Source organism: Pagrus major, chromosome 15 (assembly GCF_040436345.1).
Source record: "Pagrus major chromosome 15, Pma_NU_1.0".
In the NCBI taxonomy this organism is placed as follows: Eukaryota; Metazoa; Chordata; class Actinopteri; order Spariformes; family Sparidae; genus Pagrus; species Pagrus major.
Window position 1 is genome coordinate 29955198 of NC_133229.1, and position 26904 is coordinate 29982101.

Genomic DNA, 26904 nt, shown 5'->3' on the forward strand with positions numbered 1-26904 from the left:
ATATATGAGAGTAACATAACTTCCAACTGTCCAGTTGTTAACATCACAAGATAAACAATGAAACCAGCTGGACCAGCCAACTGAAGCTGGCTTTCTTCACCAGAGGGCATCAATGTACCTTTCAGTTGGAGGAGACTGTTGTTTTTCCTGTTTCTCCTCTGAAATGTCTCCCTCCTTTTATAAATACTCAGCTGGTCTATCACTCAGACACTCAGACATCAGCCAGTGAAGAAACCAGTCAACGTGTCCATCATGGCTGTCAACATCCCAGGAGTGATAGCGATGGTGTTTTTCTACCTCCTGGTCCTTGGGACCGGCATCTGGGCTTCTTTTAAGTCCAAAAGGGAACAGAAGAAAAGTGCAGCCACTGGAGTGGAGATGACCCTGCTGGGAAACCGGAACATAAACTGGGTGGTGGGGATGTTCACAATGACAGGTGAGGAGAGCACAGATGGCAAAACTAGGATGGAAACTGTATGACTGTGATTTCAAAACTCTCTCTCTATATTGTAGGTGTTGCAAAAGGACACACACAGTTTCCAGTTCGCAACAAGATATATTTTATTGCCGATTACACAGGCACAGGGTGGCACAGGTAGACTGGAACTCTTGGGTGTGTCTCTCAAAGTTAGCTTGCTAGAAGAAAGGCAGAGAAAGGCTATGAGAGGAGCAAAGAAATACAAAGGGAGCAAAATGTACACTGTATAAAAAAGTACACGCTATGAATTAACTTAACAATAAAAACACACACTGAAATATTGCACATGAATTATTTCACTACTGAAATACTGCACAGGGCCGTGTGCCTGGAGAGACTCTGTAGGACAGAGGTGAAGGTTTTCATGTACAGTGAGGGGGGGTGAGCAGACCCAGACAATCTTTTCACTCTTCATTGTCAGTGTTTTTCAACATTTTCATTAATGTCTCAGAAAATAATGCAGGGATGTGTATTTCAAACACCAGTTGTATTTGGGTGGCTGCCATCTATGACTGAGTATAAAATGGGACTGTTGGGCGCTGACAGAGGGATTTTGCTCTACTTAGTGCCGTTAGTTTTTGGGGTTTTTTTGTAGCATATCTTCTAACTTCAGTTTAAAAGACAACAAAAACAGTTGAAAACAGCCAACGGTCTTCAGTTCCAAGAGTCAGTCACTTGCACCTCCTTAATTGAGGCTTGTTTGAGGCAATTCCAGCTTACTCTTAGGAAAATAAAATCAGAAAGACTGATTGATGGACATTTGAACATAATCAGCATTGTGTCCAAGACTAAGCAGCTTGAAAGCTTGCTGAATGATTTTTTTCATTTCAGAATCATGGTTAACTAAGTCATCATCACCATGGACAGATTTTTTTTATTTCTGGGTTTCAGGTTTTTTCAAAATCTAGACAATTACACAGAGGAGGAGTTTAATTCATTTGACATTAATTCCTTGTTACACTTGGAAAGCAGTGCCGTCTCCTTGTCCTTTCACTTTATTAATGATGAATTATCACCCATCCTTTTGTCCGCTGCTTTGCGTCCTTTACTTGATGTGTGATCATCCATCCTGTAGCTACGTGGTTTGGAGGAGGAGCCATTGTTGGAACAGTTGAGATGGTGTACACGCCCTCCATGGGACTAACATGGACAATCGTGATGCATCTGGCATACAGCTTGTCTTTTTCAATTGGTAAGAGTTTAAACTTACATTTGAAAAGATACTGTATTTCTGTCTGTATAATTACACACATATAGACTACTTAATTAAACCTGAAAGTCATATTGTAGGCAACAATGAAGTTTGATGCACGCAAAAGAGATAGGACCCAAACGCAGACAGAGTAGGCAGCAGGATGACTTCAGGGATTTATTGATGACATAGCTTACATGCAGGTACAAGTAGGCAAACAGGCAGTTCGTTTGCAAAAGTCAACAAAAAAACTTTAACTAATACAAATACTGTCAGCTAAAAATACATCCTATCCCCTCCCCATGGGTGCTGCCATTGTTGAGTGACATCAAGATTTACACAAAAGTTGGACTTTTAGTGTCAGTGATGTTCTGTTGTACTTTTTCTAGAAAGAGGTTGACATTTTTTCTGGAATGCAGCATTATAATGTCATGAACGGGAACTGGCACCAGTGATTATGCAATAAAATTATGCAGCTGACAAACAGACAGGTTGAAATTCACATGTCAATGTAATGGCAACTGTACACAATTAAAACAGGAGGAAAATGAAATGCCAAAAAATGTATCACCAAAAATAAAAATTGGTGTAATAAAGATTGTGTGAATTTGTCACGCTGGAGCGCAGAAGGTGGACCCAAATGTATGAGAGCAGGCAGGAAGTGCATTGGACGAAGTTTTAATCTGGATAACGGCAATACAAGGAACAAGCAAACACAAAGGAACATCAGAGAAACAGGAACAGCAAGATAACGTAAGCTAAGCAGGATCATGGAAACAAGGCAAAAGCAAAGAAAGGAAGCAAAATATCAGAAACTAAGCAAATGACTCGACAATGACTGAACAAAAGACTGGACTGAAATACAAACTAAATAAACGATTTAATGAGGTGCAGGTAGAGTGAGGTGGAGTAACACAGGTTGCATTATTTTCTGCTCTTTTACACGTTAAAAGGCTGAAAAGAAATGGATGCATGAAATTTTCCTCACCCTATTTTTATTTCTATTTGTCCTGTGGTCTGTCCTTTCTCATATCAAGTTGGTTTGGTGTTCGTCAAGCCAATGAGAGAAGCAAACTATGTGACGATGCTGGACCCTTTCCATATCAAGTATGGAAAAGTAGTGACAGCTGGACTGAGCCTGGCTTCAATTATTCTGGAGGTGCTCACTGTGCCAGCAACATTAATTGGTTTAGGTACAGTATATATGTATGTACTTTAAATACATACATCCAGATATGTATAATAAACTGTGTTCTTACACTTCTGTATGAATGTGTTTGACAGGAGCAATTATGAGCGTGGTCCTGGATTTGTCCTTTGCTTTGTGCATCTGGATCTCTGCTGCCATCGCCATTACCTACACACTTCTGGGAGGTCTCTACTCTGTGGCCTACACAGATGTTATACAGCTGGTCCTCATATTCATCAGCCTGGTTTGTTTGCTATATATGCTTTATATAATCTATTTTCATTAGGGGTTTTCACTAACCTACTCTACAGCAGGGCCAGCCAGCCTGCAGCTAAAGTCAGGGTCAGCCTACTATGGAATGTGCCATCATTGTTCCACTGTGAAAGCCTTCTTATGCCAGTTTTCATTACATCTGCCGGACAGTGACCCTTTGATGTTTTATTGGAATGTAAATGTCGGGATCATCCCTATGTTCCCCAGGTCCTATGTTCCCCGGGTCCTATGTTCCCCGTTTTGTATGTGACCGGGGAACATAAGATCCTTTTTTAGAAAAAGGGTCCTATGTTCCCCGCTTTCCCCCAAAAGGGTTAGGGTTAGAGTTAGTTACTTAGGACCCTTTCTTAGAAAAAGGGTCCTATGTTCCCCGCTGTTGCCAGTTGATGAACAAACCGGGGAACATAGGACCTTTATGGGATAAACGGGGAACATAGGACCTTTATGGGATAAACGAGGAACATAGGACCCGGGGAACATAGGTACGCTCCCATAAATGTCATCCTATCTACCTCCCTGTTAGGGATGGGCGATATATATTGTTCGCGATAATATCGTCATTGTTGTTTTGATGACGTGCAAATTTCCATGATCGAGTATTTAAATTACTTTGCTAAAAATATTGAAACGCACGCGGAAACTCCTCACATCCACTTAATACACGGTGCAGCAGCGCTCTCTACAGCATGGCAGGATTCGCCCCACCCCTCGACTTCTTGCCTTCGACCTCTGAACCCCGCGACGTCTCATAACAACAACAACAACAATGGCGGACTACATCCTTGTGTTCGTGTTTCTTGCAACTTACTCGCCTTGTAGTCGAGTGTGAGTCGCAGCAGCAGTTCGACCTCATTATCGGTCCACACAAACGATTCTGGTTTCCTTGCACTAGCCATTTTCGTCTTCTTCTTGTTGTGTTTGGTTTCTTCGTCTACTGTCTGTTTGTTTACGGCGTGCAAGCTTTTTGCGCATGCTCGCTCCGTCTCCTCTTCTCTGTTTTTGGTGAATTTGAAGCGCCACCTATAGGCCTGGAATGGGAACTACAGCTTTTTCAGTCGTTTTCAGTGGATCGGTCTGGACAAAAATATTCTTGAAACGATGCCGAGGAAGACGGAGGAAAAAATTATCATTTCCATAGACACAAGCCCTAACTCAGACAATTCCAATCACACTTTAAAGGATATTGACTAATTATCGTTATCGCCAAAATCCCAAAAAATATCGAGATATTATCTTTTGCCCATATCGCCCACTCCTACTTCCTGTAAAGACCTCAGGCAAAGAGAATTGCCCTTCATATGACTTTCTGACCGCCACACCTTAGGTGAAGGGGAATCTCCCCTCCCCTCACATCCTGATATGTTCTCTACCATACATTGATTACAGAATTCAAAACTATTTAATTTCCCACAAAAGGTTTTAAGAATGCTTTATCCCTGGGCTTAGTGCAGTGTGAAAAGATTGATAGAACGTCAGGCCTTTTGTTGCAAGAAAACACTTTAAAGCGAGGCATCAAAAACTCCAAAGGACACCTTTAAAATTTGTGTTGATCATTTACATTTGTATATTTGTCTTTGCAGTGGCTCTGTGTTCCCTTTGTTTTGATGAATCCTTCTGTCTCGGATATCAGCCAGACGTTGATGAACAACACCTTACACGCTCCCTGGATTGGTAAACCAGAGCTGAAAAAGACCTGGATCATGATTGATGATTTCTTATTCTTTGTAAGTAAACAACAAATATTACTGTGAAATAACTCACTGTAACTAAAGATTAAAACAGCTTGTGGCCAGAGGTTAATACCAAAAACAGCATGAAGTGTCCAAGGGAAATAACTATCATTTGACTGATTTACGGAGATGCCACACTGGTAATTAAGTTAACCATCTAACTGTTTTACTTTTAAGGCACTGGGGAGTCTGGGATACCAGTGCGTCCACCAGAGGACCCTGTCAGCTTCTTCCTCAGCCACAGCAAAGCGCTCATGCTTTCTTGCTGCTTTCATCTATCTTGTACTTATGATACCTCCCATACTGCTTGGGGCTGCCACCGCATCCACAGGTATTAAAAGCTTTTACATACTGAGGTAAACTGTCAAAGCTACTGTTTATATTCTGATCATTGTAAACTGTAAACTGTGTTATTTTTTGAGAATTCTTTTATCTGAATTTGTTGTAAAGGTTTTATATTCTTTCTGTTTCCATTTTGTTATTCTTAACCAATTATTCTTGAAAGCTTTTATGATACTATTTGTTTTCTTTGGTTTTTAAATGATTTCAAAACAAAAATCTATCAATTTATCAATCATTAATGTAAGAACACAAATGATTTATGATTTACTTTAACAGTCATGAAAGACTGTCCAACCAGAAGGTTGTCGACTTTATGGAAGCCACCTTTCACTCAGCTTAAGTGCAATTGAACATCTCCTGAAATTAACGTGAAAGTGGAATAGTGAGGGCAGATGCCAAGATACATGGTAGTCTGGGTCTTTAATGTTGCTGGTGGAAACCCACAATCGCTCCTCCAGTCCATAACCCTCCCAATCCACCGAGTACTGGCCTTGCCCCAACGACCAAGGTGACAACTGTAAGAAAGCACTTGATGGAGGAGAACCAGCGTTGACAGACAAATCCTTTTCTCAGGCCAGTAACAGGGAGCAGGTAATTGCCGGCAATCAGCCATCCTGTTCTGGCAAGCCCCATTCAATACACGACAACGATGACAGATGAGTGTTTACACCTCAGGAAAGGCTGACCAGAGTGACAGCATGGCAAGCATACTGAACCCAGATGGGGTGTTTGCTACAGGTGGCTGGATTCTTGGAGAGGAGGCAGCGTAGGCCAGTTTCCAGCTCCTGGTCAAGCCATTCGGTCCTGGCCATTGGTGTGGGGAAGGTAGGCGGAATAGAGTCTGACCATGGCTCCACGCAGAGAACAAAATACCATCCAAAACATTGACATAAATGGGGGTCCACGATCAGAAACCGTATCACTTGCAAAGCCATGTAGGCAAAACACATGGGACAACCACACCTCCACCGTTTCTGTGGTGGGCAGTTGGGATAGAGGGATAAAATGAACCATTTTGGAGAATCTGTCAACAACAGTGAGGATGGTAGTGTTACCTTTAAAAGGAGGCAGACTGTGATGAAGTCCAGAGAGATGCCTGACCAGGGACAATGCAGCATCGGGAGTGGGTATAGGAGTCCTGGAGGAGGACGTCGGGAGGCTTTGTTCTGGTCAAATACTGAGCAAGCAGCTGCATACTCCCCTAACTCCTTTTCCATAAACCAAAACCAGTTGCACTGTCTTATGATGAAGATAGTCTGCTGGACTCAAGGATTACAAGAGAAGCAGAAGGTGTGGGCCTAACGGATGACCTGGGAGTGAGAGGACTCTGTACGACTCTCTTTTTAACAACCCACCTCCAACAACGCAGGAAGGAGGCCGATTGTAGGTTGGAGACTTGGCAGAGGAGTCATAGTCAAACAGATGAGACGGGACGTCAGGTTTAGTGTTCTTAGAAGAGTAAAGTGGAGCCCACCTGGCCTGTCTGGTGTTGAGTCGCTTGGCTGCAGATGTACTTCAAGTTCTTGTGGTGGATCCAAACAAGCTGAGGATGCTCGCTCCCTCCAACTAGTGAAGCCACTCTTCCAATGCCTCCTTCACTGCCAGCAGCTCTCTGTTCCTCACATCTGAATTCCTCTCTGTAGGGGAAAGCTTCTGACATATGAAGGCACAGGGATGGAGTTTCTTATCCTCAGTGGAGTTATGAGGGAGCATCTCCCCAACGCCAACATCCGCGGCATCCACCCCCACCACAAACTGCAAGCGTGGGTGCCGAGGTGAAACTTCCTAAATAACTTTCTATAGAATTAAGCAAACCTGAGAAAACTTGGCACTAGCTTTTGACTGGTAGGCATAGGCCAGCCAGCTACAGTACTAACATTAGCGAGGTCCATCTGAATGTTGTTAGATGATAAGACAAAACACAGGAATGAAACTGAGGAGATACGAAACTCAATCTCTGCTTTCATGAAGAGCTGGTGGTCAAAGAGGCGCTGCAGATCCTGGTGAACATGCTGTATGTGAGTCTCTTGATTCGGGGAAAAGATGAGGATATCACACAGCTAGACTAAGACAAACTTGTTCAGCATGTCCCGAGGAATATCATTGCAGATAGACACCTGGGGCATTTGGGTGGTGTGATTTGAATAGCAGGTCGTGGTTAAATGATCAACACAGCCCTCTCTGCTTTGTCAATCTTATCACACAGCGCTCACCTCTTGGTATATACAGCAGACTAAGACAGATAATGTGACCATTTTTCAGTCTTTCCTTCTTTTGTGTCCATGCTTCAGACTGGAACCTGACTACCTATGGTTCACCATCTCCATTTGAACGTGGGGAAGCAGCTCTAGTTCTGCCCATCGCCCTGCAACACCTCGCACCATCTGCCGTCTCCATCATCGGTATTGGATGTGTGGCCGCCGCTGTGATGTCATCAGCTGACTCTGCTTTGCTTTCTGCAGCTTCTGTCTTCAGCTCCAACATCTACAAGAACATCCTGAGGCCTCAGGTGAAAAAAATCACTATTTTTTTTCAATGTGCTTCATCACAACAAAAATATCCTGACTAAACCATTGTTTGCTATTGTGAAGGTGTCACACTTATTTTAAAATGGAAGCAATGGATGCAGAATAGAATGAATGGAATAAAGTAGCATGATGGTAAACGAGCTAAGAAAGCAGGGATAGAGGTATTTGAAAGCAGGACAGTCTCATTCATTTATCATTTACCTGTTCTTCTCCCTCTTCTTTTTCCTCTTCAGGCATCAGACAGAGAGATTCAGTGGGTGATCCGTGCTTCTGTGTTGGTAGTGGGCTTGGTTGGTACATCACTCACCAGCCTGAAAACCAGCATGCTATTGTTCTGGTTTGTGGCTGCTGAAGTGGCCTACAACATAATTTTCCCTCAACTCCTCTGCGTCCTCTTCTTCAACATCTCCAATGGTTACGGGGCTATTATGGGCTTTCTGGTGGGAATACCATTAAGACTGCTCAGTGGAGCCCCACTACTAGGGTTAGCACCAGTCATACACTTCCCAGGATGCACTCTTGAGGACGGTGTTTATGTCCAGTACTCTCCAGTTAGGACCATCGCCGTGCTGTCTGCCATTGCTGCCATCTTGTTTTTCTCCTATCTGGCTTCTGTGCTCTTCAACAAAGGCATGCTTCCTGAGAAGTGGGACGTGTTCAAAGTGAAAGTCCAGCACTCACCACAACCACTGACACCAATAGGTGACACCACAGAACATGATGAGAATGAGAAATTGAACAGGAACAACTCTCAGAACGAGGCATCAGAGCCAATGATTAGCACAAGGTGTTAGTGTTACTCTGTGTACAGTAGTATCTGTTTTCTAAAAGTATAATATAGAAGTGTAGATCCTAGTAAATATCTCAGTCATTCTGGAGAATTATGAAAAACATCAATGTACTATAAAACGTTCATGTGTTCCAAGATGTTGCTTATTCACTCCAATAAAAGTAAGTCACCCAGCACATACTGTAGCCCTGAATGAATTTTGTATTTGAGATTGGCTTCTCAGTTGCATGGTTCATTGCACACTGGGTTTTCAAGGTTTTTCTTCACCACCTAGATGAATTGGCTGCAAGGTGTAGTATAGGTCTTGGTAAATTTTCGTTTTTATAAAAGATAAAACTAAAAAGGATTTTATCCCAATTTAATGTGGTGTGTCTCAACATTATATTGTAATTATGGTATGATATTATAAAAATGACAACATTAAACATTGTGACACAGTATGATATTTAATATTTGCTAAATCATTATATATTTTAACTGCTGACAGTTGATTAGAAAGCCATTTAACAACATCAGACAGCTCAGAGTGAAACTGGAGCCTTGATTGATTGTTATAAACTCAAAAGACACGGACAGAGATTTGTCTGATTGGAATGGCTGACTGAAGCAGTATCATTTATTGTTTTAGATGTGCTTCACTGTTACATAATCCTAAACTATAGACAAAAACAGTTTCATTACAAGCTCTTGGTGCCTCCATTGGTTCTTCTGAGATGTTGCATATATTGATGACAGAAGGAGTGAGTTTCCAATTTCCCAGCGTCTATCATTCAAATATTATTTAGAAATTGAATTACTTTCCTTCAAGTAGAGGCCAGTTCTCTTTCCAGACAAAGGAATGAATTAGTAATCAGTAAAAGAGCGCCAAGGACTCCATGCAGTGTGCGAAATACCCGTCAATATTCGGGGGGTCCCCATCTCCTGATTGTTGCGCAATACCGATCTAAATTTTCTCAATATGCAGCAGGCCTATAACATTATAATATTTCACGGATGCAAGCCAAGACAATCAGTCTATAGCCTACATGACAACATACACACACACACACCTAACAATTTTTGACAATCCGATATGCTATAGTATTCGTAAAGCATCACTGACATAGGAGGTTGCATTGGCTAAAGTTGTTTGGATGCACATTGTTTTATAACAAGGAGAGGCAAAGTTGTGCATTACAATGCAGACACGACAATAATTGGCACCAATCTGGCACATTTACAAGAGCAATCAACTGAATAAATACCAGGTATAGCCTGTCGGAGACTGGCACGCAATCAGTGCACTTGCAAATGAGAGCCTGCAGTATGACCGATCGTGTGACATTGTTTAACCATCCATCTACAGCAAATACGATCAGACAGATACATCATTGAACACATACACAAAGCACATTCGCCTAACCGTGCAAACAGGCCATCTCTCAAATTGAAAAAAGCACCACGGCGGATGCTGACAGACAGACAGCCTACAACAAGCCAAACATCACCACGGCGGGTGCTGACAGACGGTTACATCCCGCCTTTCGGAAACCCCGCTGTTCCGAAAATAGACTTCCATTCTTCGTAATGGCGGGGTTTCCCATTTTTTCTAAAGACCCCGCTTTTCCAAAAAGGCTATTGGGGAACCCCTGACCCTAACCCCAACCCTATTGGGAAGTAATTGGAACTTGAAAGTGGGATTCGGAACAGCGGTGTTTCGGAGTGGAGGTGTTTCACAATGGAGGTGTTGGAAGGCCATCCCCCTGACAGACAGACAGCCTACAACAAGCCAAACATCACCACGGTGGGTGCTCTCTCTAAGACCACAACCAACCACAAGGCCTACATAATTTGCCGTCTTTCCATTCGCCCACCTGCTTCGTTGTCCAACCAGCCGGCAAGTCACTTGTGCTAGCAGCAGTAGCAGCTAACGTTACCTCAGCGCCTGCTGCATCTTCAGAGCACTCGGCCTCAACTTCATGTTGTTCTTCTGGAGAGTCACTGGGTGGGAGAGGATCCTCTGTTCTGGTAGCGAGTGGGCCCACTGTGCTAGCTGCACCGGCATCGTCTTTCGGTGCCTCTTCATCTCTGAGTGCCACCTTTTTGGATGTGAGCTAGGGATGCAACGGTAGAGTTTTCCCACAGTTCGGTATGCATCACAGTTTTTGGGCGGTACGGTTTTGATATCTTAATATAAAACTACTCACACTAGCAAAGGCAATATTGCATGTAAAAATAATTAAAAGCAGATAGAGTCAAACCACAAACCTTATTATAAAAATTTAACACTTATCTTAATTGCCTTCCATAAAAAACATATGCAGTATCCAATCAAGATAAACAGCAAACATCATTGTAGTATTGTATTGTACTGTATTGTATTGTATTGTTTGCCTTTGTGCATTGAACCTAACAGGGCGTATTGAACGGTTTGATAAAATATTGAATATTGTTGCATCCCTAATGTGAACCCAAAGTGTGTGAGTGATACACTCTGGTTTAGCTTTCACTTGTTAGCCATTTTTAGTATGACTTCTCAACCTTATGTCTTTCTTCTGTTTGGCGCACATGGCTAATTTGCATACGTGCACAGGACCGCTGGCTCTGCTTGGCAAAAAATACAACATATTTGTGAATAAATGTTTTCGATTCTGAATACTGGACATGGTGAGCTTAAACACATTTTAATGACCATTGGTGACATTTTATTATATTTTATTACAATATTTTATTTTTAATTTTTTTGTCAAAATTTGAGACCCCCTTCAAATTTTGCTTTTGAGGTTTTCAGGGGGTCTCATGGGTTAATCAAGGGAGTCGAGCCCTTCAGGACCCCCCCCCCCCCCCCGTGTCTCGCACACTGACTCCATGGATTATCAAACTTTACAACACATGCCGGCCTGGTTCTCTTGTTTCTTTCAGCTCATCCTCTTGTCTTGGCTCTTGGCTTTTGCTCGTCACCCTTTTTGGGCTCTCCATGGTAAAGCCCCCCTGGTGGCCATGCAGCCAAACAGCATGAAAGGGTGTTGGCTTTTGTTTTTCCCATTTTTTAAGATTTCTAAAAGCCATAAGGAAAGCCCGCCATTTGCTATATAAATAATCATTAATCTTGTAATCCTCCATCCTTATGTAATCAACTTTTTGACTTTTGAAGACTTTTTGGCTCCTTGCATCTTAACTCTGGGAGAGCACAGGCTGTGTGTCTCCTCTGTGGGCTCAGATAGACCTTGTCTAAGCCTGGATACGTCATCCTGAAGAAGTGAGACCAGCTGCTTCCCTGAATCTACTGTACAGCAGTTATTATCTGGCTGTCCCCTGGCGACCGACGATCACTCAGTCTGCTCGCCATGCTTTGCGCTTTTTGAGAAATTCGCCTCATCAGCCCATCCATAACCCCAGAAAAGGAGAAAATAACCATTTTCATGCTTCCTGTCTGAGAGTTGAGGCAGAGCTAATTCTTAAATGATTTTTACTTTTATTGATCTTAGTGAAGTATTCCCATTATTGCGTTCTTGAATGGTTTTCGATTACATTAATTCATTCATTCATTCATTCATTCATTTACTCATTCTGTCAGCAAACGTGTAATAACGACATAATTCATTCATGTCTCATCCACTCTACTTGTATATATGTACGTATATATGTTTAGTGGTCCTTCTTCATCATCCATGTCCCTTAGTAGTTCAGTAAGTATCTTGAATGAAGCTGTTGTATTTGTGTTTTCCCTTACAGTGTGACAGAGATGGAGGTCAATGTAATCAGAATTTCCAACTTTCAGATATAAGACTGATTCATTCGATGTGATTTATTTTCCTCTTTATCAATTAATAAATCAATCAATTAATCAATGGATGTGGTGCCCCTTCTAAAGAGTGCTTAAAATTATCTCATATATGTGGTGAGAACGCTTCACGTGCTGCCTTTCCCTCTTCTCCGATCTTTCACTGGGCTGTCCACAATGTAAGTGGAAAGTTACAGAGGGGTAGATAGTCGACTCTGTTTTCAATAATTGTCCTTGGGTGCTAGTCACTCCATTTCACAGAAATAACAATGTGAGCTCATGTGTACACAGAGTGACTCTAGGAGCAGCAGACACTCAAGGACCAACCATCTTCAAACTGTCAGCTTTTTCTCTCATGGTTTTCAGTCATGTGGTCGCAGCTGTTGCAGTTGGATAGTATATAAAAAATTAATACGGTGTACATTTAAGATCAAAACAAAAAAGTTTGGATCGGTCCCCTCACATTATTCAATAAACTCCTGGTTCTCTCCATAAAATTATACTTAATTTGCAATAAAACTGAAGTTAGAAATTGGTACGAGTCCCAGTCCTAGCTCATTGATGTTTGGGACATTGTGAAAATTTGAGTAAAACAAAAACACAATTTTAGTGAAAAAAGATAAAACATTGTCTCTATGACTTCAGGTGAGTGTTTCTGTTACCTATGTGCTCTCCCAGAGTTAAGATGCAAGGAGCCAAAAAGTCTTCAAAAGTCAAAAAGTTGATTACATAAGGATGGAGGATTACAAGATTAATGATTATTTTATATAGCAAACGGCGGGATTTCCTTATGGCTTTTAGGAATCTTTGCAGTCTTTCTTTTCAGTTCAGAGTTCAATCTGGCGCTTTGCTTCACTCAGTAAAATGGGAAAAACAAAAGCCAACACCCTTTCATGCCGTTTGGCCGCATGGCCAGCAGGGGGGCTTTACCATGGAGAGCCCAAAAAGGGTGATGAGCAAAAGCCAAGAGTCAAGAGCAATTAATAGAACACTCTATTTGAATAATCCGGAGGTAATTAATCAAATTCGACTGGACAAGGTTAACTTGTATCAATTCTAATCAATTTCAGATCAATTTATTCAATCTCATAAATGAAGTAGTGAATTCTACACATATCCATCGGTTCTCCACCTTAAAAACAAACATGTACAGACAATGACATACGGTTAAATATGTTTATTGACTAACTAATTCAGATTAAATAAATGAAATGGCAATTTAAATGAATAACAACAGGTAACAGGAAATATGGAATAACTAAGTAATGGGTTACTAGTGGAATATGGGCTGATGGTGAGATCACGAGTTAGGTTGAAGCATTTAAAGATTACGGGAGTAATTTTTAATACTAACGAGACCCTAACCGAATTTCTCTTAAGTTAAAAGATCAGAATCAGAGCCATAGACACCATCTCATGTATCATGTGTGAATCCAGCTGTTGTGAGTGATGGAGAGCCTACTTTCTTAGCAGAGTTGCGGAGTCCGCGGCGGCGGATTCCCTCGGGTGATTTGCGGCTCTAGCTGGCAGTCCCGGTCCAATGGCCGATGGTCAGCTCGTCCGGTATCAGCCGGTTGGACACCTCGGTCCGATGTCTTAGGGAGAGGGCAGCTGGTCCCGTACCGACCCGGTGAGATCTTGGCTCAGTGCCCAGCGGGATGGTACCGCTAGCGAGCGCTGGGGCTTGTCAAAGAGTCTTTCGTTGGAAACCGCTTGCACGGTCTCGGACACAGCAAGTTGCTGTAGTGTCGTGATGATGATTGTGATAAAGATGTTCTTCTTCGTTTCTTCGAGTGGTTCTCAGGCTCTGACTTTGTAAACTAAATCTAACTTCTTGAATAAAATAACTGAGGATGATACGTTGATCAGGCGGATCTTCCGTTGTTAGTTAATGCAAGATAATCTAAATTAAGTTCACTTCTTCCAAAGCAGGTTACGATACTTAACTGTATAAAACAAATTAAAACAGAACTTTGTTCTGGTACAAACTTAATAAAAGAAGCTAATCAATACTGCGAAAAATATAAAAGTGAGAAAAATCAACGTGTGAGCACTTCTGCTGGGATCGCTGTCTTGGAGCGTGTTTCAAAGTAGAGTAAAGAGCTTCAAAAATAAGTTACAAAAGAAAAACTTAAAACAAAAGAAAACTTAAACTTAAAAACTTAAACAACAACTAAAAACTGAAAACTACTAAAAAAACTCTAAACTGACTCGAGAGACGTGATCTCTCCGTTTTATTATTTGCAAATCAAGGCGTGTCTGGGGGGCAGGGCTTGCCGGCTTTTGTCTCCAAGATTTAAACGTTACAAAACAGTATTTCACCTTTCACAGAATCTCACCATGGCTCAATAGATGTACTTTGTCTATCATGAAAAGGATTATGACGTGATTAAAATCACATATACATATTTCTCCTAGTTCTAGCTTAATACTTGTTAAAACAAAGACATATCAGAGACATTTACTGGTTATAACCATGAACATATTAAACAGAATATTTCTCGTCCAACTGTACCAGGACTCACCATCAGGAGGTGCTGTGGTTCCACCGAACACAGGACAGATTAAACATTAAAACTTGATCTCAGTCAATCTTAATCGTAGAGAAACGGGAAAAAGATCAGTTTTATGAACTTCTTTTACTGTTTCTTAATGTGTTAGAACTAAGAGGGTGAGATACTGACTTAATGGTTAATTAGAAATGGTCTGAAATCTGGAGGAACACAGAGACCATTTGGGTGGAATGTCCCACAGATAGTGAGACCAGATGTGTCGTAAATAACAGAAGACAGAGTAATAGCATAGAACAACACGTCAGAAGGTGTCTGGTGTCCACTCTGGAGAGTGTGTTTGTGAATCAGAAGTCAGAGAGACAAAGAGGGTGAGAGAGAGAGAGGCATCAGACGTGTTACTTAATTTGCAAATGTAAAGACTCTGTATTAACACGGTCTCTGATGACCAGATAGCTCCGGCCCCTCCTGATGTGGAGAGAATAGGTGACTCCATGCTCACTCAGACTGACCTGTGAGGGAAGAATTTATCTGTTTGGAGGGGAAAGTAAGTTCAAAAATGGGAGTTTAGTTGTAAATTAATTAAAACTGTCCTCATTTGAAGTCTTTATGGTCCAGGAAAACACTGTCCTCTCTGCCAGGAGATAAGGTGGCAGCCTGTAGCCTGTAAATCGTCTTCATCCAGATGAAAAGAGTTAACAAGAACAACAGGGCCTCAATGTAATGCAGAGGTGATGGACATGTGTTCCTACAATGTGTTGTAAAGTTTTATAGTCCAGGGAGAAAGAGGATCCTTGGTGCTCTTTTACTGATTACTAATTCATTGCTTTGTCTGGAAAGAGAACTAGCCTCTACTAGTAGTAATTCAAAGTAATTCAATTTCTAAATAATATTTGAATTATAGACGCTGGCAAATTGTCATTATGCAACATCTCAGAAAAACCAATGGAGGCACCAAGAGCTTGTAATGAACATGTTTTAGTCTGTAGTTTAGGATTATGCAACAGTGAAGCACATCTAAAACAATAAATGATAATGCTTCAGTCAGCCATTCCAATCAGACAAATCTCTGTCCGTGTCTTTTGAGTTTATAATAATCAATCAAGGCTCCAGTTTCACTCTGAGCTGTCTGATGTTGTTAAATGGCTTTCTAATCAACTGTCAGCAGTTAAAATATATAATGATTCAGCAAATATCAAATATCATGCTTTAGGTGAAATTTCCCAGTTTAGATTTAAAAACTGGATGTGTCTATTCTACCAGAATGTCACAATGTTTAATGTTGTCATTTTTATAATATCATACCATTATTACAATATAATGTTGAGACACACCACACTGAATTGCAGAGGTGGAAAGTAACGAAATACATTAACTCACATTACTGTATTGAGTAGTTTTTTGTGTATTTTGTATTTTTTAAGTAGTTTTTAAAATAGGTAATTTTTACTTGATTACGTTTTGAGTGAAGAATTGTACTTCGCACTACGAACTAACAAACTGATGTTTTACGAATATGTACCTTCAACTGTTTTAATGGTTATTTTCATATGTTCAGGAATCTCTGTTAGCAAGAATAGCGCTTCATGAAATGCAATAGACAACATGTGGTGAGTATAGAAATAGAAAACCTCTTATCTATCAATGTTTTAATTTCATTGTGTTTAATGAATACCACATGGATTGATTTACTGATGAAAACCTTTTATTTCTTCTCAGAGGAAGCATCGATCTAAGCTGATGGCTTTCAATCAAGCAAAGAGAGTCCATCCAACCCCCAATCCACCAGCACCAAACCCAGTTGGACAACAGTCATCAGATGAAGATGATTTCTTCTCCTCAAGGAAGTCCAGAAGGTCAGAAGGTACAGGGGAGTTGGAAGGGTACTTAGCCTGTGCCTCAGTCAAAATGGATCTGCTGAACTCCTTTCCAAATATCTAAAGCAAATATCTTTTATGCAGACATACAGTGGGACAGGGCCATTTTAAGTTTTTAAGTTTATAGCAGCTGCCATTGAGTTCATAACAAGTTAGAAGTTTATTTAAACATGTTTTATCATTAGATATTAAGCGCGCAGGCTGCCATCAGAATATGTCCCTGACAAATAGATCTTATTTTTATTTTGGTAATTTATGGTGACTTGATTTGATTTGATTTGATTTGATGACTTGATTTGGTCTTGATTTGTATTAATGTTGTTGATGTGTTTGAAGAAAAGAAGGATGGCACTCAGAACTAACAATTTATGGCACTTTCAATTCATGTATTTTTTGAAAACGTTTTATGGGATGGTCTGAACTAAAAGTTGCACATTATACCTTTCCAAGGGTCTTAAATGTGCTGTGTTGACAACTTGACATGTTTTATGTTGTTATTGCACTTACATGTGTATCGATTTTTCTTTAATTAAAAACAAAATAGTTTTGGATTTATGACCCCTTGTCCTGTTTTCACTACATGCCCTGGTTTTGTTGTTTTGTAAATGTAACTAAGTAACTTTTACTTAAAGTAGATTTTAAATGAACTACTTTTTACTTTTACTTGAATAGATTTTAGGACAGGTAATTTCACTTGTACTTGAGTAATATTTCATCAAAGTATTGGTACTTTTACTTGAGTACAATAGTTTAGTACGTTTTCCACCTCTACTGAATTGGGATACAATTATTTTTAGTTTTATCTTTTATAAAAACGAAAATTTACCAAGACCTATACTACACCTTGCAGCCAATTCATCTAGGTGGTGAAGAAAAACCTTGAAAACCCAATGTGCAATGAACCATGCAACTGAGAAGCCAATCTCAAACACAAATTCATTCAGGGCTACAGTATGTGCTGGGTGACTTACTTTTATTGGAGTGAATAAGCAACATCTTGGGACACATGAACGTTTTATAGTACATTGATGTTTTTCATAATTCTCCAGAGTGACTTTGAGATATTTACTAGGATCTACTCTTCTATATTATACTTTCAGAAAACAGATACTACTGTACACAGAGTAACACTAACACCTTGTGCTACTCATTGGCTCTGATGCCTCGTTCTGAGAGTTGTTCCTGTTCAATTTCTCATTCTCATCATGTTCTGTGGTGTCACCTATTGGTGTCAGTGGTTGTGGTGAGTGCTGGACTTTCACTTTGAACACGTCCCACTTCTCAGGAAGCATGCCTTTGTTGAAGAGCACAGAAGCCAGGAAGGAGAACAACAAGATGGCAGCAATGGCAGACAGCATGGCGATGGTCTTAACTGGAGAGTACTGGACATAAACACCGTCCTCAAGAGTGCATCCTGGGAAGTGTATGACTGGTGCTAACCCTAGTAACGGGTCTCCACTGAGCAGTCTTAATGGTATTCCCACCAGACAGCCCATAATAGCCCCGTAACCATTGGAGATGTCGCAGAAGAGGACACAGACGAATTGAGGGAAAATTATGTTGTAGGACACTTCAATAGCCACAGACCAGAACAATAGGATGCTGGTTTTCAGGTTGGTGAGTGATGTACCAACCAAGCCCACTACCAACACAGAAGCACGGATCACCCACAGAACCTCTCTGTCTGATGCCTGAAGAGGAAAAAGAAGAGGGAGAAGAACAGGTAAACGATAAATGAATGAGACTGTCCTGCTTTCAAATACCTCTATCCCTGCTTTCTTAGCTCGTTTACCATCATGCTACTTTATTCCATTCATTCTATTCTGCATCCATTGCTTCCATTTTAAAATAAGTGTGACACCTTCACAATAGCAAACAATGGTTTAGTCAGGATATTTTTGTTGTGATGAAGCACATTGAAAAAAAATAGTGATTTTTTTCACCTGAGGCCTCAGGACGTTCTTGTAGATGTTGGAGCTGAAGACAGAAGCCGCAGAAAGCAAAGAGGAGTCAGCTGATGACATCACAGCGGCAGCCACACATCCAATACCGATGACGGAGATGGCAGATGGTGCGAGGTGTTGCAGGGCGATGGGCAGAACAAGAGCTGCTTCCCCACGTTCAAATGGAGATGGTGAACCATAGGTAGTCAGGTTCCAGTCTGAAGCATGGACACAAAAGAAGGAAAGACTGAAAAATGGTCACATTATCTGTCTTAGTCTGCTGTATATACCAAGAGGTGAGTGCTGTGTGATAAGATTGACAAAGCAGAGAGGGCTGTGTTGATCATTTAACCACGACCTGCTATTCAAATCACACCACCCAAATGCCCCAGGTGTCTATGTGCAATGATATTCCTCGGGACATGCTGAACAAGTTTGTCTTAGTCTAGCTGTGTGATATCCTCATCTTTTCCCCGAATCAAGAGACTCACATACAGCATGTTCACCAGGATCTGCAGCGCCTCCTTGACCACCAGCTCTTCATGAAAGCAGAGATTGAGTTTCGTATCTCCTCAGTTTCATTCCTGTGTTTTGTCTTATCATCTAACAACATTCAGATGGACCTCGCTAATGTTAGTACTGTAGCTGGCTGGCCTATGCCTACCAGTCAAAAGCTAGTGCCAAGTTTTCTCAGGTTTGCTTAATTCTATAGAAAGCTCTTTAGGAAGTTTCACCTCGGCACCCACGCTTGCAGTTTGTGGTGGGGTGGATGCCTTGGATGTTGCCGTTGGGGAGATGCTCCCTCATAACTCCACTGAGGATAAGAAACTTGATCCCTGTGCCTTCATATGTCAGAAGCTTTCCCCTACAGAGAGGAATTCAGATGTGAGGAACAGAGAGCTGCTGGCAGTGAAGGAGGCATTGGAGGAGTGGCGTCACTAGTTGGAGGGAGCGAGCATCCTCAGCTTGTTTGGATCCACCACAAGAACTTGAAGTACATCTGCAGCCAAGCGACTCAACACCAGACAGGCCAGGTGGGCTCCATTTTATTCAACTTTACTCTTCTAAGAACACTAAACCTGATGTCCTGTCTCATCTGTTTGACTATGACTCCTCTGCCAAGTCTCCAACCTACAATCGGCCTCCTTCCTGCGTTGTTGGAGGTGGGTTGTTAAAAAGAGAGTCGTACAGAGTCCTCTCACTCCCAGGTCATCCGTTAGGCCCACACCTTCTGCTTCTCTTGTAATCCTTGAGTCCAGCAGACTATCTTCATCATAAGACAGTGCAACTGGTTTTGGTTTATGGAAAAGGAGTTAGGGGAGTATGCAGCTGCTTGCTCAGTATTTGACCAGAACAAAGCCTCCTGACGTCCTCCTCCAGGACGCCTATACCCACTCCCGATGCTGCATTGTCCCTGGTCAGGCATCTCTCTGGACTTCATCACAGTCTGCCCTCCTTCTAATGGTAACACCACCATCCTCACTGTTGTTGACAGATTCTCCAAAATGGTTCATTTTATCCCTCTATCCCAACTGCCCACCACAGAAATGGTGGAGGTGTGGTTGTCCCATGTGTTTTGCCTACATGGCTTTGCAAGTGATACAGTTTCTGATCGTGGACCCCCATTTATGTCAATGTTTTGGACGGTATTTTGTTCTCTGCGTGGAGCCATGGTCAGACTCTATTCCGCCTACCTTCCCCACACCAATGGCCAGGACCGAATGGCTTGACCAGGAGCTGGAAACTGGCCTACGCTGCCTCCTCTCCAAGAATCCAGCCACCTGTAGCAAACACCCCATCTGGATTCAGTATGCTTGCCATGCTGTCACTCTGGTCAGCCTTTACTGAGGTGTAAACACTCATCTGTCATCGTTGTTGTGTATTGAATGGGGCTTGCCAGAACAGGATGGCTGATTGCCGGCAATTACCTGCTCCCTCTTACTGGCCTGAACAAAGGATTTGTCTGTCAACGCTGGTTCTCCTCCATCAAGTGCTTTCTTACAGTTGTCACCTTGGTCGTTGGGGCCAGGCCAGTACTCGGTGGATTGGGAGGGTTATGGACTGGAGGAGCGATTGTGGGTTTCCACCAGCAACATTAAAGACCCAGACTACCATGTATCTTGGCATCTGCCCTCACTATTCCACTTTCACGTTACTTTCAGGAGATGTTCAAGTGCACTTAAGCTGAGGGAAAGGTGGCTTCCATAAAGTCAACAACCTTCTGGTTGGACAGTCTTTCATGACTGTTAAAGTAAATCATAAATCATTTGTGTTCTTACATTAATGATTGATAAATTGATAGATTTTTGTTTTGAAAACATTTAAAAACCAAAGAAAACAAATAGTATCATAAAAGCTTTCAAGAAAAATTAGTTAAGAATAACAAAATGGAAACAGAAAGAATATAAAACCTTTACAAAAAAGAAAGATAAAAGAATTCTCAAAAAATAACACAGTTTACAGTTTACAATGATCAGAATATAAACAGTAGCTTTGACAGTTCACCTCAGTATGTAAAAGTTTTTAATACCTGTGGATGCAGTGGCAGCCCCAAGCAGAATGGGAGGTATCATAAGTACAAGATAGACAAAAGCAGCAAGAAAGCATGAGCGCTTTGCTGTGGCTGAGGAAGAAGCTGACAGGGTCCTCTGGTGGATGCACTGATATCCCAGAGTCCCCAGTGCCTTAAAAGTAAAACAGTTAGATGGTTAACTTAATTGCCAGTGTGGAATCTCCATAAATCAGTCAAATGATAGTTATTTCCCTTGGACACTTCATGCTGTTTTTGGTATTAACCTCTGGCCACAAGCTGTTTTAATCTTAAGTTACAGTGAGTTATTTCACAGTAATATTTGTTGTTTACTTACAAAGAATAAGAAATCATCAATCATGATCCAGGTCTTTTTCAGCTCTGGTTTACCAATCCAGGGAGCGTGTAAGGTGTTGTTCATCAACGTCTGGCTGATATCCGAGACAGAAGGATTCATCAAAACAAAGGGAACACAGAGCCACTGCAAAGACAAATATACAAATGTAAATGATCAACACACATTTTAAAGGTGTCCTTTGGAGTTTTTGATGCCTCGCTTTAAAGTGTTTTCTTAAAACAAATGGCCTGACGTTCTATCAATCTTTTCACACTGCACTAAGCCCAGGGATAAAGCCTTCTTAAAACCTTTTGTGGGAAATTAAATAGTTTTGAATTATGTAATCAATGTATGGTAGAGAACATATCAGGATGTGAGGGGAGGGGAGATTCCCCTTCCCCTAAGGTGTGGCGGTCAGAAAGTCATATGAGGGGCAATTCTCTTTGCCTGAGGTCTTTACAGGAAGTAGGGGTGGGCGATATGGGCAAAAAAATAATATCTCGATATTTTTTGGGATTTTTGCGATAAAGATAATTAGTCAATATCCTTTAAAGTGTGATTGGAATTGTCTGAGTTAGGGCTTGTGTCTATGGAAACGATATTTTTTTCCTCCGTCTTCCTCGGCATCGTTTCAAGAATATTTGTGTCCAGACCGATCCACTGAAAACGACTGAAAACGCTGTAGTTCATATTCCAGGCCTATAGGTGGCGCTTCAAATTCACCAAAAACGGAGAAGAAGAGACGGAGCGGCCATGCGCAAAGAGCTTGCACGCCATAAACAAACAGACAGTAGATGGAGAAACCGAACACAACAAGAAGAAGACGAAAATGGCTAGTGCAAGGAAACCAGAATCGTTTGTGTGGACCGATAATGAGGTCGAACTGGTGCTGCGACTCACACTCGACTACAAGGCGAGTAAGTTGCAAGAAACACGAACACAAGCATGTAGTCCGCCATTGTTGTTGTTGTTGTTATGAGACGTCGCGGGGTTCAGAGGTCGAAGGCAAGAAGTCGAGGGGTGGGGCTGTAGAGAGCGTTGCTGCACCGTGTATTAAGTGGATGTGAGGAGTTTCCGCGTGCGTTTTAATATTTTTGGCGTAGTAATTTAAATACTCGATAATGGAAATTTGCACGTCGTCAAAACAACAATGACGATATTATCGCGAACAATATATATCGCCCATCCCTAACAGGGAGGTAGATAGGATGACATTTATGGGAGCGTACCTATGTTCCCCGGGTCCTATGTTCCCCGTTTTTCCCAAAAAAGGTCCTATGTTCCCCGGTTTGTTCATCAACCGGCAACAGCGGGGAACATAGGACCCTTTTTGGAAAAAAAGGTCCTATGTTCCCCGCTGTTGCCGGGGAACACAGGACATTTTTTCTAAGAAAGGGTCCAAAGTAACTAACCCTAACCCTAACCCTTTTTGGGGAAAGCGGGGACCATAGGACTCTTTTTCTAAGAAAGGGTCCTATGTTCCCCAGTCACATACAAAACGGAGAACACAGGACCCGGGGAACATAGGACCCGGGGAACATAGGACCCGGGGAACATAGGGATGATCCCGACATTTACATTCCAATAAAACATCAAAGGGTCACTGTCCGGCAGATGTAATGAAAACTGGCATAAGAAGGCTTTCACAGTGGAACAATGATGGCACATTCCATAGTAGGCTGACCCTGACTTTAGCTGCAGGCTGGCTGGCCCTGCTGTAGAGTAGGTTAGTGAAAACCCCTAATGAAAATAGATTATATAAAGCATATATAGCAAACAAACCAGGCTAATGAATATGAGGACCAGCTGTATAACATCTGTGTAGGCCACAGAGTAGAGACCTCCCAGAAGTGTGTAGGTAATGGCGACGGCAGCAGAGATCCAGATGCACAAAGCAAAGGACAAATCCAGGACCACGCTCATAATTGCTCCTGTCAAACACATTCATACAGAAGTGTAAGAACACAGTTTATTATACATATCTGGATGTATGTATTTAAAGTACATACATATATACTGTACCTAAACCAATTAATGTTGCTGGCACAGCGAGCACCTCCAGAAAAATTGAAGCCAGGCTCAGTCCAGCTGTCACTACTTTTCCATACTTGATATGGAAAGGGTCCAGCATCGTCACATAGTTTGCTTCTCTCATTGGCTTGACGAACACCGAGCCAACTTGATTTGAGAAAGGACAGACCACAGGACAAATAGAAATAAAAATAGGGTGAGGAAAATTTCATGCATCCATTTCTTTTCAGCCTTTTAACGTGTAAAAGAGCAGAAAATAATGCAACCTGTGTTACTCCACCTTACTCTACCTGCACCTCATTAAATCGTTTATTTAGTTTGTATTTCAGTCCAGTCTTTTGTTCAGTCATTGTGGAGTCATTTGCTTAGTTTCTGATATTTTGCTTCCTTTCTTTGCTTTTGCCTTGTTTCCATGATCCTGCTTAGCTTACGTTATCTTGCTGTTCCTGTTTCTCTGATGTTCCTTTGTGTTTGCTTGTTCCTTGTATTGCCGTTATCCAGATTAAAACTTCGTCCAATGCACTTCCTGCCTGCTCTCATACATTTGGGTCCACCTTCTGTGCTCCAGCGTGACAAATTCACAAAATCTTTATTACACCAATTTTTATTTTTGGTGATACATTTTTTGGCATTTCATTTTCCTCCTGTTTTAATTGTGTACAGTTGCCATTACATTGACATGTGAATTTGAACCTGTCTGTTTTTCAGCTGCATAATTTTATTGCATAATCACTGGTGCCAGTTCCCGTTCATGACATTATAATGCTGCATTAAAGAAAAAATGTCAACCTCTTTCCAGAAAAAGTACAACAGAACATCACTCACACTAAAAGTCCAACTTTTGTGTAAATCTTGATGTCACTCAACAATGGCAGCACCCATGGGGAGGGGATAGGATGTATTTTTAGCTGACAGTATTTGTATTAGTTAAAGTTTTTTTGTTGACTTTTGCAAACAAACTGCCTACTTGTACCTGCATGTAAGCTATGTCATCAATAAATCCCTGAAGTCATCCTGCTGCCTACTCTGTCTGCGTTTGTGTCCTATCTCTTTTGCGTGCATCAAACTTCATTGTTGCCTACAATATGACTTTCAGGTTTAATTAAGTAGTCTATATGTGTGTAATTATACAGACAGAAATACAGTATCTTTTCAAATGTAAGTTTAAACTCTTACCAATTAAAAAAGACAAGCTGTATGCCAGATGCATCACGATTGTCCATGTTAGTCCCATGGAGGGCGTGTACACCATCTCAACTGTTCCAACAATGGTTCCTCCTCCAAACCATGTAGCTACAGGATGGATGATCACACATCAAGTAAAGGACGCAAAGCAGCGGACAAAAGGATGGGTGATAATTCATCATTAATAAAGTGAAAGGACAAGGAGACAGCACTGCTTTCCAAGTGTAGCAAGGAATTAATGTCAAATGAATTAAACTCCTCCTCTGCGTAATTGTCTAGATTGTCAGAAAACCTGAAACCTAGAAATAAAAAAAATCTGTCCCTGGTGATGATGACTTTGTTAACCATGATTCTGAAATGAAAAAAATCATTCAACAAGCTTTCAAGCTGCTTAGTCTTGGACACAATGCTGATTATGTTCAAATGTCCACCAATCAGTCTTTCTGATTTTATTTTCCTAAGAGTAAGCTGGAATTGCCTCAAAAAAGCCTCAGTTAAGGAGGTGCAAGTGAGTGACTCTTGGAACTGAAGACCGTTGGCTGTTTTCAACTGTTTTTGTTGTCTTTTAAACTAAAGTTAAAAGATATGCTACAAAAAACCCCCAAAAACTAACGGCACTAAGTAGAGCAACATACCTCTGTCAGCGCCCAACAGTCCCATTTTATACTCAGTCATAGATGGCAGCCACCCAAATACAACTGGTGTTTGAAATACACATCCCTGCATTATTTTCTGAGACATTAATGAAAATGTTGAAAAACGCTGACAATGAAGAGTGAAAAGATTGTCTGGGTCTGCTCACCCCCCCTCACTGTACATGAAAACCTTCACCTCTGTCCTACAGAGTCTCTCCAGGTTTTTTATACAGTGTACATTTAGCTCCCTTTGTGTTTCTTTGCTCCTCTCATAGCCTTTCTCTGCCTTTCTTCTCGCAAGCTAACTTTGAGAGACACACCCAAGAGTTCCAGTCTACCTGTGCCACCCTGTGCCTGTGTAATCGGCAATAAAATACATCTTATTGCGAACTGGAAACTGTGTGTGTCCTTTTGCAACACCTACAATATAGAGAGAGAGTTTTGAAATCACAGTCATACAGTTTCCATCCTAGTTTTGCCATCTGTGCTCTCCTCACCTGTCATTGTGAACATCCCCACCACCCAGTTTATGCTCCGGTTTCCCAGCAGGATCATCTCCACTCCAGTGGCTGCACTTTTCTTCTGTTCCCTTTTGGACTTGAAAGAAGCCCAGATGCCGGTCCCAAGGACCAGGAGGTAGAAAAACACCATCGCTATCACTCCTGGGATGTTAACAGCCATGATGGACACGTTGACTGGTTTCTTCACTGAAGGATGTCTGAGTGTCTTGAGTTAAAGGTTGAGTATTTATGAGCGGAGGGATGGCATTTCAGCGGAGCAACAGGAAAAACAATGGGCTTATCAGACTGATGATACATTGAGGCCCTCTGGTGAAAGTAACTGGTTTGTCTGGTGATGTCTGGAATGTGTCAAATGAACTGCCACATTCTGGAGAAGCAACATGTAGTGTATGGAGTTATAATTGTTGCAAAACTATTTGCAAATGCGTATCTCAATCTGTGTGTGTGTAGTCAGATCTGTGTGTGCGTGCTTTATCATTTGTGTGTGTGTAATCAGATCTGTGCGTATTCAGATCTGTGTGTGTGTAAAAAAGCCCCGCATGTCTGCATTCTGTATTCTGTAAATGGGTACATAGATCTGTAAATGTCTGTCATCAGTTACAACTCAGGCAGGAGCTCTGATTGGCTGTCTCTTTACACGTGACTTTTGCTACACTTCTGCCGTGGCAGATCTGCAAATGTGTAGAAAAGATTTGTGTGTGTAAATTCACTTTTCCTTTGCCCTGAGTTCAGGCTCACAGGCTCACGCTGCCTGGCTGCAGTAGCAGTACAGCCTACACACCACGAGTCGGCGCGTAGCACCCAGTGATGTTAAGCGTGTCATTGTTGGGGTAACAGATGATCGTTACCCCAACAACTTACTGTAAGTAAAAGTTCATGTTTCATGTTCATGTTTTCTAAAACATGAACTTTTACTTACAGCAAACAATCGAGAATCCATTGTGGTCTATGTACCCATTTACAGAATACAGAATACAGACATGCTGGTTTTTTTTACACACACACAGATCTGAACACGCACACACAGATCTGAACACGCACACACAGATC

General features: G+C 41.5%; 2 protein-coding genes across 2 annotated transcripts; one reads left to right on the forward strand and one right to left on the reverse strand.

Moving 5' to 3' along the window:
- The first annotated feature begins 252 nt into the window (after positions 1-252).
- Positions 253-8526, forward strand: LOC141009069 (high-affinity choline transporter 1-like). Its single transcript, XM_073481480.1, has 8 exons — positions 253-436; positions 1554-1670; positions 2708-2863; positions 2955-3103; positions 4713-4856; positions 5040-5193; positions 7496-7713; positions 7966-8526. Exons 1-8 carry the CDS (start codon positions 253-255, stop codon positions 8524-8526), a joined length of 1683 nt encoding a protein of 560 aa, XP_073337581.1.
- A 9276-nt stretch (positions 8527-17802) lies between these two features.
- LOC141009070 (high-affinity choline transporter 1-like) lies at positions 17803-26014 on the reverse strand. Its single transcript, XM_073481481.1, has 8 exons — positions 25831-26014; positions 24690-24806; positions 23505-23660; positions 23265-23413; positions 21483-21626; positions 21146-21299; positions 18616-18833; positions 17803-18363 (listed from the first exon to the last, which is right to left on the reverse strand). Exons 1-8 carry the CDS (start codon positions 26012-26014, stop codon positions 17803-17805), a joined length of 1683 nt encoding a protein of 560 aa, XP_073337582.1.
- Between the last annotated feature and the right edge of the window lie 890 nt (positions 26015-26904).

What these genes read in the sequence shown, in the direction of transcription:
- LOC141009069 (XM_073481480.1), top strand. Translation starts at nt 253, where the DNA reads ATGGCTGTCAACATCCCAGGAGTGATAGCGATGGTGTTTTTCTACCTC. An exon ending in AGCAACATTAATTGGTTTAG is followed by an intron (nt 2,864 to 2,954) that starts GTACAGTATATA and finishes TGTGTTTGACAG; the next exon opens with GAGCAATTATGAGCGTGGTC. An exon ending in TCCTCATATTCATCAGCCTG is followed by an intron (nt 3,104 to 4,712) that starts GTTTGTTTGCTA and finishes TTGTCTTTGCAG; the next exon opens with TGGCTCTGTGTTCCCTTTGT.
- LOC141009070 (XM_073481481.1), bottom strand. Translation starts at nt 26,014, where the DNA reads ATGGCTGTTAACATCCCAGGAGTGATAGCGATGGTGTTTTTCTACCTC. An exon ending in CAGCTTGTCTTTTTTAATTG is followed by an intron (nt 23,661 to 24,689) that starts GTAAGAGTTTAA and finishes TCTCAAATCAAG; the next exon opens with TTGGCTCGGTGTTCGTCAAG. An exon ending in TCCTCATATTCATTAGCCTG is followed by an intron (nt 21,627 to 23,264) that starts GTTTGTTTGCTA and finishes TTGTCTTTGCAG; the next exon opens with TGGCTCTGTGTTCCCTTTGT.